Source organism: Parambassis ranga, chromosome 15, assembly GCF_900634625.1.
Source record: "Parambassis ranga chromosome 15, fParRan2.1, whole genome shotgun sequence".
Taxonomy (NCBI): Eukaryota; Metazoa; Chordata; class Actinopteri; family Ambassidae; genus Parambassis; species Parambassis ranga.
Window position 1 is genome coordinate 20924161 of NC_041035.1, and position 15483 is coordinate 20939643.

Sequence of the window (15483 nt, forward strand, 5' to 3'; positions counted from 1 at the left end):
GTTTTTTACTGGCAGGACTCTGATATGAGTCATGTTCATGCAGCGCTGCGCTGTAGGCTTCAGATGAAGCCCAGCAGGAATCACAGGAGATACAAGAGACAGCGGTGAGGACAGAGGACGATGAAGAGGTTCTCTTTAGGAGTGATGAGGGTGGAGGAGTCATCAGAGGGACAGCTCAGGTTGGAGAGGACAGACGGAGATGGTTTGGACGTGTGCAGAGCAGGGACAGAGGTAAAGAAGGATGCTGTGGTCTGTGACCTCCTACATCCAACAACACTGCTGTGTTTCACCCTGACGCTGTCAGGTCCATGAATAATGATTTCCCAGAATGCTGTGGGGGAATGTTGGATGATGAGCTGCAGCTTGTGTGTGTCCAGCATTGACAGACCAGGTTTAAAACTCCTTGCTGCTCAGAGGCAAAGACCTCTCTTCACTGTGGAGCTCCACATATCAGTGCAACACCAAAGTGTCACAGCACAAACCCCAAACACCATCACCGGGCGAACACCTTCCCACCTTCCACACCTCTGGCCCAGCATCCACCCACGCTGTGGGATCGCACAGGTGTCTGCCCCTGTGTGACAGGTCTGCACACACGGCTGCACGCCCCCGCTCAGCTACCTGACATCACAGGACTCCCTCCTAAAACCACAAGCACGACTCTGCAGAGCCCTGCTGGCAGTCACAGGCCGCCTCCGCAGGCCTCGCTGTGAGGCGGGAGGCCTGCGTCCCCACACTGAGCTCACACACATCACTGCATGAACCTTTCTGAGCTGACTCATCAGCAGCAGACTGACATCAGGAGGTATTTCTGATTTTTAGGATGTGTTCTGTGAGCACATCTCACATCTGCTGTCAGAGGTCTGACTGCAGGAAACGGCCGAGCTATTTTAAACAGGTGTGAATTACATGAGGACTATTTCTGTGAACGGACATTCAGAGAACAAGAGGAGGCTGTTATCAGATCTGAAGAATAGGAAAGAATAGATATATCACACATGAGGGACTATTATAACATTATATATTAAATACAACACCGTTTTATACTCATATATATAAATATATAAACATCAGCTACATGAACACAAATAAAAAAAGAAATTACACATACAGATGTGTCCAAATGATAATTAATTGAATTTAATAAAAATGTTTCTGTTCTGAGGCAGCATATGAATATTAATAGCTATAGTATTAATCAGTAATATAATCTGATCTTTGCTGTTTCACACGGAAGAACAACAAAGAAGCAGTTTAATGGTTGTAAACGTGCATGGAAGCCTTCAGCCTTTTCTGATACACTACAGCGCCCTCTGTTGGACACAAGTGTAACGTGCATGTGATGGTTTCACACGTCAGACAGCACTAATCGATCGTGTGAACGCATGAGAGGAATTGGGAAGTATTTAAAAGTTTGCAAACAAGAAGAACATAAGCTGTGACGTTTATTGACACTTTCTGATAAAAAATATGCAGAATTATGAATTAATTCTGGTGATTTATTCGTTATCTTCGATTATTGTGGTCTGGCATCGCCTGACATGACAGTGATCGTGATGCCTTTAGAGTCTGTCGGGAATATTTGAACTGAAGATCCGCTGTCTTCAGTAATGATGTGTTAAAATCTGTGCCTACACGTAGACGATGATGTGACTCAGGTGATATGTGAAGAGCGGACGCGATTGTTATATTTTAAATGTATTAAGCGTATTCAGGTGACTTATAGGTGTTTCAAGCTTAGTAAGAAATAGAAAATTCCGAGGAGCACTAGAAGCTAACAGGGTTAGCAAACAGGCCCGGGGCTGCAGGAAGGCTTCCGCTCGATTTCTACTTTGAGGACAGATATTCGGCGATGGACTCACAGCCTCCACAGAAGCCGTGGGAGAGGCGGATCCCAGGGGCGATGAGTGCGCCTGTGAACTACAGGTAACCACGGTTAGCAGAGTCGCTGCTTTAAGAGCTAAAGTTTCGTGTTTGCTGGCTTGCAGCTAGCTAGCTAGCTAGCGAATGCTAACGTTGCTGCACAAGTAGGAAGTGTCATGTATAAACGGTCTCCGGCGGACTTTAGTCAAGCGGTACGAGTCGTTACCAGCTCGTATTAAACGTATTAAAATGGTTCAGAATGACTGATTTATGACAGAACGTCAGCCGAATAAACAGCTAACTAGCTAACACAACAAGGCCGCGTCATGTGCGCTGTTGTTTTGCTCGCTGTACACTTTTTACACACATGTAAACATCATTCATGGCATCGGATCAGAGTCTTTTACAAATATTCAACAGCCCTTCTCTACCTTGGCTACTTTGTTTGTGACATATGTGCAGAAATGTGAGCTTATGTTATCAAAGAGGCATCATCCTTAACTCGTGGTTGTAGGTAGGTAAATATTTGACTATGTTTAAATATTATCTTAGGCCTTTGTAATTCCAGTGTCTTCCTCATCTTGTCTACAGGTCTGCAGACTTTGGAGCAGCTGTGGGACCCTCGGCTCCAGCTGGCCCACCTGTCCTGACCAGGATGGTGCCCCCCGTGCCCCCTCGCCCCGTCCAGCAGTCCTACCGTCCATCCTACAGCGCCTTCACTTCCTCTTATAGTCCCTATGGGAGCTCCTTATATGGTGGGTACAGCCCTTACAGCTATGGCGGTGGGGGCTACGGCCTGGGTGGGTACAGCCGCTTCCCCCACACAGAGGACGTCGCCCCCAGCCGCTTTGTGCAGCAGGCAGAGGAGAGCAGCCGTGGTGCCTTCCAGTCCATCGAGAGCATCGTCCAGGCCTTTGCTTCGGTCAGCATGATGCTGGACGCCACCTTTTCTGCGGTGTATAACAGTTTCCGTGCTGTGCTGGACGTAGCCAACCACCTAACACGGCTGCGTGCCCATCTTACACGGGTTTTGTCAGCATTCGCCCTGGTGCGCACGTTGCGTTACCTCTACAGACGATTACAAAGGCTGCTGGGGCGGAGGTCAGACACTGAGGTGGAAGACTTGTGGGCTGACAGCACAAGTGATGCCTTGGCTACAAGTTCATCCAGAGGGTGTGGAGCAGGGATGGAGGATCAAGCCGTTAAGTCCTGGCCGATCTTTCTGTTTTTTGCTGTCGTTCTGGGAGGACCCTACCTCATCTGGAAGCTGCTGAGCTCCAGCCCCAGCTCAGAGGATAATGGTAAGACATCCGCACATTCATACATGTTTGTGGATGTTGACAGCCTGTCCTTGTCCTTCACTCTGAACTGCATTAAGTGCTTTGTGTTGTTTTTGTGTAGCCACTAATTGGGCCAGCGGAGAGGATGACCACGTGGTGGCCAGAGCAGAGTACGACTTCTCAGCTACTTCAGAGGAGGAGATTTCTTTGAGAGCTGGAGACATGCTCAACCTGGCTCCTAAAGGTGAGAGCACATCACTGCCTGCTGGACGCCACGCAGAAGGGATTCAGTGTGTGGATTCAGTCAGACTGAGTGGGCTTCCCATCAGCTGATTCCATCCAGCGACTGTTTCCACTTCATAGTCATATATGAATCACCTCAGCGTTTTCATGCTACTGTTGCTTTTCTAGCATCCTCCCAAAAATCTCCCAACAGAGAGAAAGTTGTAGATTTTGATGATTTCAAATCAACCTTCAATCTCTCCTGTGTTTAGAGCAACAGCCCAGGGTGCGTGGCTGGCTGCTGGCCAGCGTGGATGGTCAGACCACGGGGCTCATCCCGGCCAACTACGTCAAGATTCTTGGCAAGAGGAGAGGCCGTAAGCACGCAGAGATGGAGCGGCTCGCTCAGGTCCAGCAGGAAAACACGCAGCAGTTCTCCCCACCAGCCATGGCTGCGCAGCCACAGTCGCTTCCAGCCCAGGGCTTTTACCCGGGCCTCACTTCAGCCTCTGCGCCGGCCTCCTCAGAGGAGCTCCTGGAGTCAGTGTACCGGGAAATGCCAGCTGGAACATCCAGCTCCAGCACAGTGCTGAACATCGACAAGACCGACCTGTGACGTCCGTGAGCATTTCATTCTTGACGGCTAACCCAGTCAGTACCTGATGGTTAATGTTTTTCTCTAGTAATAGGTCAGCTGTAGATATTTGCAGGGCAGCGCCATGGACCTAATGAAGAACTGCTGAACAGAGTAGTTCCTGATTCAAATCAAACACACTCTGTGATAAGGCCAGAAATGGTTCCCATTAACATGTTCCCTGATGTCTCATTATACATTTATCTTCACAGTCCTTCGGTCGGCTTTAACAACAAAGAAGGTTGTGTGTATACTGTGTGTATACTGTGTGTATACTGTGTGTATACTGTGCGTGTACAGAAGTGTTTTGTTGGATCATGTGACCTGTGTTTGACCTGAAGGCTCTTCTGTGTCCTGTTCTTTGTTCAAAATATTTAGGGGCTAATTTTGCACATGTTCAACAATAAGTAGGGTAATTTTGTAAATACTGTATTTAATATAATTATTTTGAAAATTAAATATTTTCAAACATTCTGTTGTGTCAGTTGTTCCTTCCGTGTACTGAGCAGGAGTTGGCGGTGGAGCAGATGAATCATAAAGTGTGTATGTTGAGTTTAATGTTCTCTGATGCAACTATATTCAGTTTCTGAGGTTTTACGGCAGACACGGTGGATTTACAGCAGGTGTCTCCTGGCAACAGGATGCTGAACCTGCTGCAGTGCGACACCGGAGACGAGCCGGCGCTGCAGCTGCGGATGGAAACAAAAACAGGCTTTAACTTGTCCGGTTTCTTCCAGGAAGTGGCGGCTTGGGTTTCTTTAGGTGAATTTGTCTTTTAGCAGCAATTCTAGAGTTCAACGGGCTTTTAAATACATCTATAAATTACCAAAGTAGACACTTACTTCCCTAGCAGTTATGCTAGCCGATTGAAGCTAATGCTGCGTTCCCGGGCTGTAGGAAATAAGGCCGCTTTTGGTGGACCTGGTCCAGTCAACAGATTTTACCAGCGAAAGGTGACTGTAGGATTTATACAGGAGTCGACACATGAAGTCATTTGAAGGAAACCCGCATCTGGTGATATTTTACGAGCGACGGTTGTATTAGCGGCCATTACGTGTTGCTTGGAGCACGTCTTTGGAGTTTACGGAGGGTACGTGAAGGCAGCAGATCCTGTCCCGTCCCGCAAAGTTAGCTAGCATTAGCAATGGATGCAGTTAGCCGGCAGGAGAAGAACGCAGCAGCATCAGCAGCAGCATCATCACCACCCATGCACCACCTAAGATGTCTTCCTGCTCAGCTCAGTGTGTGAGGCGCCCGTGAGGAGCAGCAGTCACCGCAGGTACCCGTGTGTTTGTGTGTCGCGGAGAATTAGCTGCTTTAATTTGACCTGAAAGCGGATGAGGCGGACAGACAGGGGGACCGGGCCTGCGGCAGCATCCCTGCCCACAGTCCGTCCTTCCAGCTCAGGCACCGGGCATCATGATGCACAGATGAACTCAGATTAAAGCTCTGCAAACATCAGGTGCTGTGCAGTGTATATGCTTAGGACTTATTTTTGTTTTAGTTTATAGTGCTGGATATATTGTTTGTTTTATTGTATTATATGCTTTAGTGAGCAGACTTTAGGCATTTGGTGTGTAATTGTTTTTAACTAAATTCAAACCACGTGTTATCTCAGCTGTAAAATATAAACATTACCTCTCAAAGTATAGATGATAAAATCAGAGTGTTTGATCCTCTGCAGCTCAGGCGGTAGTTGATGGTTTTGTCGTTTCCTGCCTCTTTGTGCAGACATGAGTCGTTTCTGCTCCGACAACAACAACTTTCCATACGACAACAACGTCCTGGTGCTGGACATGGTGCTGGGCTCTCTGTGGGGCGTCCCCCAGCCCATCAACTGGGACAACGTGGCCAAGCTGGTGCCAGGGTTCACCCCGAAGGAGGTAACTGCTCGCACCCATCCACACCTCCACCCGCCCATCCATCCATCCATTTGTCCATCCATCCATCCATTTGTCCATCCATTTGTCCACCCATCGTCCATCCATCCACACCTCCATCCATCCATCCATTTGTCCATCCATCCATCCACACCTCCATCCATCCATCCATCCATCCATCCATCCACCCATCCATCCATCCATCCATCCATCCATCCACACCTCCATCCACCCATCCATCCATCCATCCATCCATCCATCCATCCATCCATCCACCCATCCATCCATCCACACCTCCATCCATCCACCCATCCATCCATCCATCCATCCATCCATCCATCCATCCATCCACCCATCCATCCATCCACACCTCCATCCATCCATCCATCCATCCATCCATCCACCCATCCATCCATCCACACCTCCATCCATCCATCCATTTGTCCATCCATCCATCCACACCTCCATCCATCCACCCATCCATCCATCCATCCACCCATCCATCCACCCATCCATCCATCCACACCTCCATCCATCCATCCATCCACCCATCCATCCATCCATCCACCCATCCATCCATCCATCCATCCATCCACCCATCCATTCATCCATCCACCCATCCATCCATCCATCCACACCTCCATCCATCCATCCGTCTGTCTCTGTTTTAATGAGGTGTTGATGTGCTCTTAATCTTAATCTTAATCTTAATCTTAATCTCAGTGCGCCCGTCGGTTTGAGGAGCTGAAGAGCACCGGAGCGTTTCCTCATGTGGACGACCAGTGTAACGCTCTGACAGAGGAGGACACCTCCCCTTCAGACGGCCTGTCCACTCTGCTGGACACCGGGGACGTGGTGGAGAGAGGAGGCAGCCAGAGCAGCGGCAAGCTTACAGGTCAGTGAGTGACGTCCCGTCACAGACTCACAAAAACTGATATCAGCCACACAAATGTATCTCAGCTTCTCCTTATGTGACGAAGAACTCATGTCCTTTATTTCCATTCACTGCTCCGAGCCCTTTGAGAACTTCTAGTTCCACCCTGACGCCTTTTCCCTGCAAAGTATTAATGAAGTATTCACAGACTCGTAGAAAACACAGCTGCTTGTGATGCAAAGCTTCACAGCTGCGGTGCTGTTTCTATAGATGGCTCCATTGTGTTTGTCTTTTCCTCTGCTGATGTCTGCAGGCTCCAAGTCGACGCTCTCAGGGAGGAGTGGAGCTGTGGAGAAGAAAGAGAAGCGAGTCTCCATAGAGGAGGACGACAGACCTCAGAAACCCCGAGAGTACGTGTGAGAGTTCTTTTTATATGTCTCTGAACGCAGCTCAGGGAAATGCACGCTGACTTTTGAGGAAGTGATGAATATGAATCAAACTTGTTTTTGGTGCAGTCCCAACATGGTCATCCACGTGTGCGATGAGACCAAGAACCTGAAGCAGGACTTCACGTGTCCCAGAGACCTCCTGGTCAAAGAGATGCGTTACTTTGCTGAGTATCTGTCAGTGGACGCTCAGAGGTGGGAGGAGGTGGACATCTCCGTCCACTGCGACGTGCAGATCTTTGACTGGCTCATGAACTACGTCAGGAGGAACTCGGCAGGAGAGGGGAACAAGGACAAGCCCCGCCTCGGTAAATCCCCTCCGCAGAAACAATAATAATCACACGTTACAGCACATCATGGCGATGCCCGAGCTCCCACTGACACGTGTGAAATCCGTGGATGGTGCTCGATCTGTGGTGGTGTGTGTGTGTTCGGTGGGTCACTGGCTGTGTGTTCTGTGTTGTGTGTCGGTCGGTCATGTGGTGTTTGTCGGTTACAGAGCCCAGCAATGTGATCTCAATCCTGATCTCCTCCGAGTTCTTGAAGATGGATACGTTAGTAAGTGTTGTGACGCTCGGTGTGGTGATGTGTTCCAGGCCTTTTGTTTTTCAGATATGATTAAAAATCAGCTGACATCCGGCAGTAACACAAAGTATCCTGAAACACAGCCGCTTGTAAATATTCAGGAGAAACAAAAGGCCTTCATGTAGAGCTTTAAGTTAATGCTGCATGGATGTTCTTTAGAACGTTTGTAGTGGATTTTCTCACCATTATTTGCATTATCTGCACGAAGTCACGTTTGAATAGTAGTCGTAGCATCATTTAAAATACCTGTAACCATCCCTGTGAGAGCTCTGACAGATGTGTGTGTCCGTCATCGCCTGCTCAGGTGGAGGAGTGCATCCAGTACTGCCACAAACACATGAGCGCCATCGTGGCCACGCCCTGCAACATGAACTGCATCAACAGCAACCTGGCCACGCGCATCGCCGAGCTCTTCAACCACAACGAAGCCGACGACATCCGGGACAAAAAAGACAAGTTCAAGAGGTACCAGGACCGACTTCAACGACGCTTTCAGTCACCGGGTTTAACCCATTAACATCTAATATGATGCAGCAGTGATGTCGTGCTTTGTAGGCCGACCAGGAAGTTAGCATCACACGCTAAATCCTCCACATACACAGCACATCAGATGCTGAAACAGTCGGAATCAGGTTGTAAGAAGGAGTCATGACAGCTTTGATGAAAATGCTGCTGAAGTGGAGCGCTGCAGCAGGACCTGTGGGCTGCAGCGATGAGTCATCCTCACATTCAGTGACAGCATAAAAACCTCAGCAGCTTCTTTCCTTTCACCTTCACAGCAAACTGTTTCAGAAGAAGATCGAGCGGCTCTTCGACCCCGACTACCAGAGCAGAGATTCGCCGGGAAACGCCTCCACTCTTTACAGGTGAGCCTGTGACTCAGGCCTGTTCGAGGCGTTAGAAGCTGCAGCTGCATCGTGTTCCTTTGTGTGGCCTCTCAGGTGCGGTCTGTGCCTTAAGCTGCTGACCAAAGACACAGAGAGGAAGATTTCCTGCATCCCAGGGAAAATAAACATCGACGCTCGAGGGGAGATCATCTACACACACACCAGGTATACACACACACGCATGCACTCAGTGTTGGTCTGCTCATCAGATCATCAGCTGTCTGTGTTTGCAGGCAGAAGAGCTGGGACGTGCACGAGTACATCCCAGGCCTGTACGAGGAGCTGAAGTCCTGGGTCTTAGTCTACTGGAGAATCTGGGGAACCATCAACTACCTCACCTGCTCCCGATGCCAACAGGTCAGAGACGCTGCACACATCCCCAGGAGAAGACTTTCCTTTGGTGTGTTCATGCTTGTGTGTGTGTGTGTGTGTGTGTGTGTGCGCAGGTGTTTGTATGTGCAGAGCTGACCCACTGCAGCTACCACCCAGAGAGCGTGCTGTACCCCGGCATGGGCACAGAGAGAGGCTGGCATGGTGCCGGGATATACCCCTGCTGCAACCAGCGGGTTCTCCGCTTCGACCCCACGGGGATACCCAAGGTGTGAACACACACACAGACACAAACAGACACACATGGACACACACACAGACTCAAACAGACACACACAGACACACACACTCAAACAAACACACATGGACACAGACAGACACACATACGGACACAGAGGCACACGCACGCACACGGACACACACAGACATACACAGACACGGACAGACACACACACACGGACACGGACGCACACAGACACGCACACGGACACACACACACACACAGACTCAAACAGACACGCACACACACAGACACACACACGGACACACACACTCAAACAAACACACATGGACACAGACACACACACACACGGACACACACACAGACTCAAACAGACACGCACACACACAGACACACACACACGGACACACACTCAAACAAACACACATGGACACAGACAGACACACACATGGACACACACACTCAAACAAACACACATGGACACGGACAGACACACACATGGACACACACACTCAAACAAACACACATGGACACGGACACACACACACACACACACACGGACACGCACACAGACAACCATTAATCTGGTCGCAGCCTTTGCATCAGGACTCTCGGTGTTTTTTCAGGGCTGTAGGATGCGAGACCACATAGTAAATGTACCAGATGAGGAGACCTGTGACGAAGCGACTTCAGCCCAGACCAGAGTCCTCAATGACCTGCTGCTGCACAGGGACGCAGTGTGTGTGTCCAGCACGCCGTCTTCTGGCAGGTGAGTGTGTGTCTGTCAGCCAAAATACTACAGGGGGACATGTTAGGAACACTGTGTGTGTGTGTGTGTGTGTGTGTGTCAGTTCTGAGGAGAGTCTGTCAGCTGCAGAAAAGGTTCAGGACTGCGACGCCCTCTTGGAGCCGACCCTGCTGGGACCTCTGAGAGGAGACGGCAGCACTGTGAGTGTCTCCCTGTCCCTCTGTGTCCTTCTCTGCCATTCTGTCACTTCTCACTTCACCCACTTTGTGTTTTCAACCAGTTTTCCCTTCTGAAAAACTGGAGTCTTCAGCTGGTAGGACGCGTCCCTCGTTTCCTTCAGTACATCTGCTTCAGTTGTGTTTCCATGAAAGTGATGAGCTTTGTTCTTGCAGAGGCAGCAGTCTCTCCTGTCAGAGGATGAGGAGTACACCACGGGGTCAGAGGTCACTGAGGACGAGGTGGGGGATGAAGAGGAGCAGTCCAAGAAGCAAGGTGCAGAGGCTTTGTAGCTTTTGTGGGAATCATATCTGTAGCCACCGTCTGGGTGCTGCTGCAGGTCTGAGGATCAGTGTGACATGTGGTCACATACTGTGACTGTTTGAGCCAACGCTGTTCACATGATCAAAGCAGAGTGAGGACACACACTGAAGCCTCCTCTATTTATAGCACTGTTCCACATTTCCATCGCCTCATCTATTTTTAACTTCAGTTTTAAGAGTGAAGCAGCTTCTCTTCTCCGCCAGCAGGCGGCGCCAGGCCTCTCTCACCGTGTCTGCTCTGTGTGTGTTTGCAGCTGCTAAGAAGGCCAAGAAGGCCCACAGACCTCTGAAAAAACAAATGTCCTCGCCAAACTTCCAACGCAGAGAAAAATCTGAGAAAGTGAGTCTCATTAATAATTCATCCAGTAAAAACAGACAGCTGTGCTCTCTGCTCCGCATTGTTTCCACTGCATGAATTATGGAAATATTTACATAAATAAGTCAGTTAAACAAAATCACACAGCTGCCTATAGAGACCATGGTTACACACTGTCAATTTTTTTTTGCAGCGTAGATATTGTTGGAAGTATTTCAGTGTTTGAATCTGTGTAGATATTGTTTCAGTGTTTGAAGCTGTGTGACCTGTGTGTGCTTTCCTCTCCATCAGCCGCAGAGCAGGGACAGCACTCCTTTCACGTGAGTAAACTGGCTTTATTCATGCTCCACAGGAGAGTCCGTGCTCCCCTCAGTCGTCGCAGCACTCTGCTTCATAAAGCGATCAGCTGCCGTGCTCTGATGCCCTCTTTGCATCCTGAACTTCCAGGTGGTGTTAAAGTCAGCCTGGTACAGTGATGTATTTTCACACAGACTTTGTTCAGGTTCTTGTATCAGCTGATGGTAGAAGCACTCGCCTCACACTCACTTACCTGAACTTCCCCTCGGGGATCAATAAAGTATCTATCTATCTATCTACTTTACAAAAGTCCTGCAGCACACCTGTCAGACGGTAGAAGCAGCCCTCACTGCTTCTAATCCACCCACAGGCTGTGATAGATCATGGTGCACAGATGATGCTGACTCAAGATGGACTCCACTGTGTCTCTTGTCCTGTTGTTGGCTCCACCTGATCCAAACGTCGTCAGTGTTTGATGAAGTGTGTGTGTGTTACAGAGTGAGCGTCCAGAAGAGTAAGTGGGACAGCTCTCGCTCCATGCGCTACAACCAGGATGCTCAGAGAGAGGAAGGTAAAGGAGGGCGCCTTTCATCAGGCTGAATACTGTGACTGTTGATACATTATCAATACAGTGACTTGTGTTTTGTATTTATAACCAGACCAGCGCCGCATGGTGGAGATCATCGGATACCTGACTAAGATGAGGTTTGGAGACCAGGAGCAGAGTAAATCCAAGGACACTAAAGAGGTACAGGTTGGATGGATCAGTCTGCACACACACTTTGTTATCATTACACACCCTGTGAGGCCGCACAGCAGGCCGATGGACTGGAGTGCTGCATGCTTCCTGTCCAGTAAGTGGGCCGGCCTCTGAAAGTAACTGTCCAGATGTTCTGTTAGCTGTAGGTTAACCCTGATATTTACATATCGGCTGTATTCATCAGCACAAAGATCTATCTGTGCTAACATGGTGCTAGCATTATAAATCATATTTTAATGAAGTGAAACCTGTTTGAGCAGAATTCGCTGTCATATTTTAAATTGTGTGTGTGTGTGTGTGTGTGTGTGTGCGCGCGCGTGTTACAGCCTGCAGGGGGAATCTACTCCAGACTGGACGTACAGTTTAAGAGTGCCTATCAGACCAGACAGAGCTCAGAGAAGACACCCAGGTACTCATTACTGAGTCACACACACACACACAGTAACACACACACACACACACACACACACACACTCCTCGTCCAGTAAATGACTGTTTTCTTCCGTCTCTTACTCCACAGACCTACAATGCGTTACGCTCAGATCAAAACGACGTAAAACAACTGAGGGAACTCTTAACCTGATGGAGAGGAGGATCCTCCAGCATGACCACCACTCATTCTAACACCCCCCCCCCCCTCCACTCGCGCCTCCGTCCATCATTCTGCCCCCCCCTCTGATTAGCTCAGGTGACTGCGTACAGATCACCGTATCAGCTGCCCCCTCCGTCGCCTCTGAGAGCAGCTGACCGCTGCGTTTCTTCAGAGGCAGATGGAGAGATTCCTGTAACAGGACCACACAGGGACCATGTGGGAGTCTGTTGCTGCCAGACGCTCACATTCAGTCCTCCACACGCTACGAGAAGAGGAGAGTTCATCCGGAGGAGCTTGAAGAGTTTTGAGGTTTGAGAGCATCAGCACCTTAAACAGACTCTGCACTCATGATGAGGAACTGGACGATGCGCTTCGGGTCAAAGGTCAAACAGTGACTCCTCTTCCCAGCGTTCACTGATGTCATGATGTCAAACGTCATGATGAGAACGCGGCTTATTACAGGAGCAGGAAGAGACAGCAGCAGCAGCGGAGCTGAGAGGATCTGACTGAGCTACACCTGACGGAAACTACAGCGTCCCACTGTAAGGCTCAGAGGAGCATCCGAACGGTCCAACAGAAACTACCAGAACTTTCATTTGAACGTTTAATCCCAATAATCCAATAAATCAGCTGAAATATCAAACACATTTCTTTCTAGAGTCTTCATCGTGTTTCCTGATGTCCTGAGTTCAGTTTAAAGTTTACAAATGATTTGTTATCATGTAGCTGCTGGTCACATGTGAGTCAGCCATGACTCTCCGCCACTCCCCTTGTTCCCCCAGCAGGGGTCGCTGCAGGGCCACATATCTGCTGCTGCTGCTGCTGCTCGTTTCAGACCCTGTCATTGCAGAAGATGGCGCTGTGATTTGTTTATATAACGCCCCTGAGTGGCAGGCTAATCAAAAGGCAGAGTGCTGTCGGGGATCATTCCTGCACCGCCTGTCTTCAAATAGCTGCATGTTTTCAGACATCCATCATAACTCTGTCACGACCAATAAAGACGACACTTCTGTGTCTTATCTGCTGACCTTTCAGGGTCAGGGTGAGTGAGCCAGCACAACAAATGACTAGTTTTCCTTTAGTGGAGGTCAGCCCCCCCCCCCTTGCCCCTGGTGTGGTGCAATGATAATATATGTAAATGGACCTCCCCAGCCCGGACCAGACAGAACGAGATCTAACCAGCCTGCGCCTGACTGGCTGAGGTTGCTCACCTCCAAACTTCACACATGTTTGACAGTAAATTCCAGCACTGCACTCACAGAGAGAGAGAGAGAGAGAGCGAGCGAGGCTCATCTGTGTGGACAGCAGGGCCCGGAGCAGCCGACTTCTTCTCCTGCAGAATGACTCTGAATGAAATGACGTGCAGCTTCATAGTACTACATCTATTTTTAATCCTGTCAGGCTGATGTAAACTCTACAAAGTGTGGCCTACTTTGAGCCAGCCCTGCTTTTTACCTCGCTTTTTATCAATGGTGTCACGATGTTTGATGATTTCAGATGATGTGCAGCCTGTCTGTGTTATGTTAGGTCCACATGGCACATGAGCAGGCTGGACCCCCTTCTTTTTGTCCTTCAGAGGTGCTTTCATTTGTGGCGTCTTAGATACAAGAAGCTCAGAGGTTTTCCTCCACGTTAGCATGTTAGCATCACACGGTTGCTGCTGGTTTATCAGCTGCACATGCATGATGTGAATGTCCTGGTCCACCAGGAGGACTGAGATCTGCTGACTGTGGAGGACCTTTGAAACTCTGAGCGTGGCAGCAGAGATGGAGACTCATCAGACCAGCAGTGTTCCTTCTTCTTCTTCTTCTTCTATGGTCCAGTGTTGGTGAGTCTGTGTGAGCTGCAGCCTCAGTTTGCTGTTCTTCGCTGACAGGAGCAGCACCCGGTGCTCTCTTCTGCTGCTGTAGACCATCTGCTTCATGTTGCTGTGCGTTCACAGATGCTCTTCTGCAGACCTCGGGTGGAACCAGTGCTTCTTTGACTTCCTGTCGTCTTTCTATCAGCTCCAACCAGTCTGACCATCCTGCTCTGACCTCTGACATCATCAGAGAGCTGCTGCTGCTCGCCACGTTCAGGGTCACTGAGGTCACCTTTTCCGCCTCGTTCTGATGCTCACTTTGAACTTCAGCAGGTCGGCATGCGATTGGCTGATTGAACGGCTTCTTCTTTAAAAAAAACTAACATGTGTAAATCATAAACCACAGTCTGAGCAGGAGACACATGAACTTCAGTTTATTGTATTCCTGAAAAGTGGACTGACCTGTTTGAGACTTAAAGTGTGTGTGTGTGTGTGTGTGTTGTTTCTCCTCTCTGGAGGGTAGGGGATTCTAGGAATGTTGACAGTGTGCAGTGCAAGGCAAATGGTGTTTATGAATGCACACACACACACACACACACACAGATAACAGGCTCTGAAACCTTGTTTATTAATAACAAAGGATGTAGAACTGATCCAAGGGCACGGTGAAGTGACAGGTGAAACAACACACACACAGATATGACAGGGAAATAATCTAACACAATAACACTGCAGAGAGACCCACTGTGTGTGTGTGTGTGTGTGTGCATATAGAAATGAGCGGTGGACGGTGTTGCTGGGTAAACACTCCGCCGCCCTCTCTCTGAATGACTTTCCTGGGTTGTGTACTGTCTCACTACACACACACACACACACACACACACACACACACACACACACACACACCAAATCCAGTATTTTTCCATCAAGTAGCGCGCTGCACCACGTGACCACAGAGGAGAGAGGGGGGGGGGCGCTGTCATGTTCGCGTCCTCAGCTGACAGCGGCCGCGCGCACACACACACACACACACACACACACGCGCTGTCACTTCACGCATCGTGCCCGCTCCCGCTGACGCCGCATTATGTTTTATATAGATTCACATGTAGAAAAAAAAAGTCCGCGCTTCACTTCGGAAACACTCTCTCTCTCCTCCAGGTCGCTTTTCTAACCCCGTGCGTTCAT

The 15483-nt window shown here is 49.3% G+C and overlaps 2 protein-coding genes across 3 annotated transcripts; both read left to right on the top strand.

The window, feature by feature from the left end:
- Nucleotides 1-1616: 1616 nt before the first annotated feature.
- On the top strand, nt 1617-4473 carry pex13 (peroxisomal biogenesis factor 13). Its single transcript, XM_028422835.1, has 4 exons — nt 1617-1926; nt 2455-3164; nt 3265-3387; nt 3638-4473. The coding sequence occupies exons 1-4, from the start codon at nt 1853-1855 to the stop codon at nt 3979-3981; spliced, it is 1251 nt and encodes a 416-aa protein (XP_028278636.1). The 5' UTR covers nt 1617-1852; the 3' UTR covers nt 3982-4473.
- A 182-nt stretch (nt 4474-4655) lies between these two features.
- On the top strand, nt 4656-13141 carry sanbr (SANT and BTB domain regulator of CSR). Of its 2 annotated transcripts, XM_028422800.1 has the most exons (21): nt 4656-5278; nt 5731-5882; nt 6603-6774; nt 7067-7163; nt 7269-7507; nt 7699-7757; nt 8089-8249; nt 8564-8650; nt 8726-8836; nt 8905-9028; nt 9118-9270; nt 9869-10011; nt 10094-10190; nt 10271-10303; nt 10383-10482; nt 10784-10869; nt 11137-11165; nt 11640-11713; nt 11802-11890; nt 12229-12311; nt 12423-13141. In XM_028422800.1, the coding sequence occupies exons 2-21, from the start codon at nt 5733-5735 to the stop codon at nt 12457-12459; spliced, it is 2124 nt and encodes a 707-aa protein (XP_028278601.1). In that variant the 5' UTR covers nt 4656-5278; nt 5731-5732; the 3' UTR covers nt 12460-13141. The 2 variants fall into 2 exon arrangements, with proteins under 2 accessions (XP_028278601.1, XP_028278602.1); XM_028422801.1 differs by lacking the exon at nt 10271-10303.
- Nucleotides 13142-15483: the final 2342 nt, after the last annotated feature.

Coding starts and splice junctions, on each gene's coding strand:
- sanbr (XM_028422800.1), top strand. CDS start 5,733: ATGAGTCGTTTCTGCTCCGACAACAACAACTTTCCATACGACAACAAC. Junction 10,870..11,136: donor GCAGAGAAAAATCTGAGAAA/GTGAGTCTCATT, acceptor CCTCTCCATCAG/CCGCAGAGCAGGGACAGCAC. Junction 12,312..12,422: donor AGCTCAGAGAAGACACCCAG/GTACTCATTACT, acceptor CTTACTCCACAG/ACCTACAATGCGTTACGCTC.
- pex13 (XM_028422835.1), top strand. CDS start 1,853: ATGGACTCACAGCCTCCACAGAAGCCGTGGGAGAGGCGGATCCCAGGG. Junction 1,927..2,454: donor AGTGCGCCTGTGAACTACAG/GTAACCACGGTT, acceptor TCTTGTCTACAG/GTCTGCAGACTTTGGAGCAG. Junction 3,165..3,264: donor CCCCAGCTCAGAGGATAATG/GTAAGACATCCG, acceptor GTTTTTGTGTAG/CCACTAATTGGGCCAGCGGA.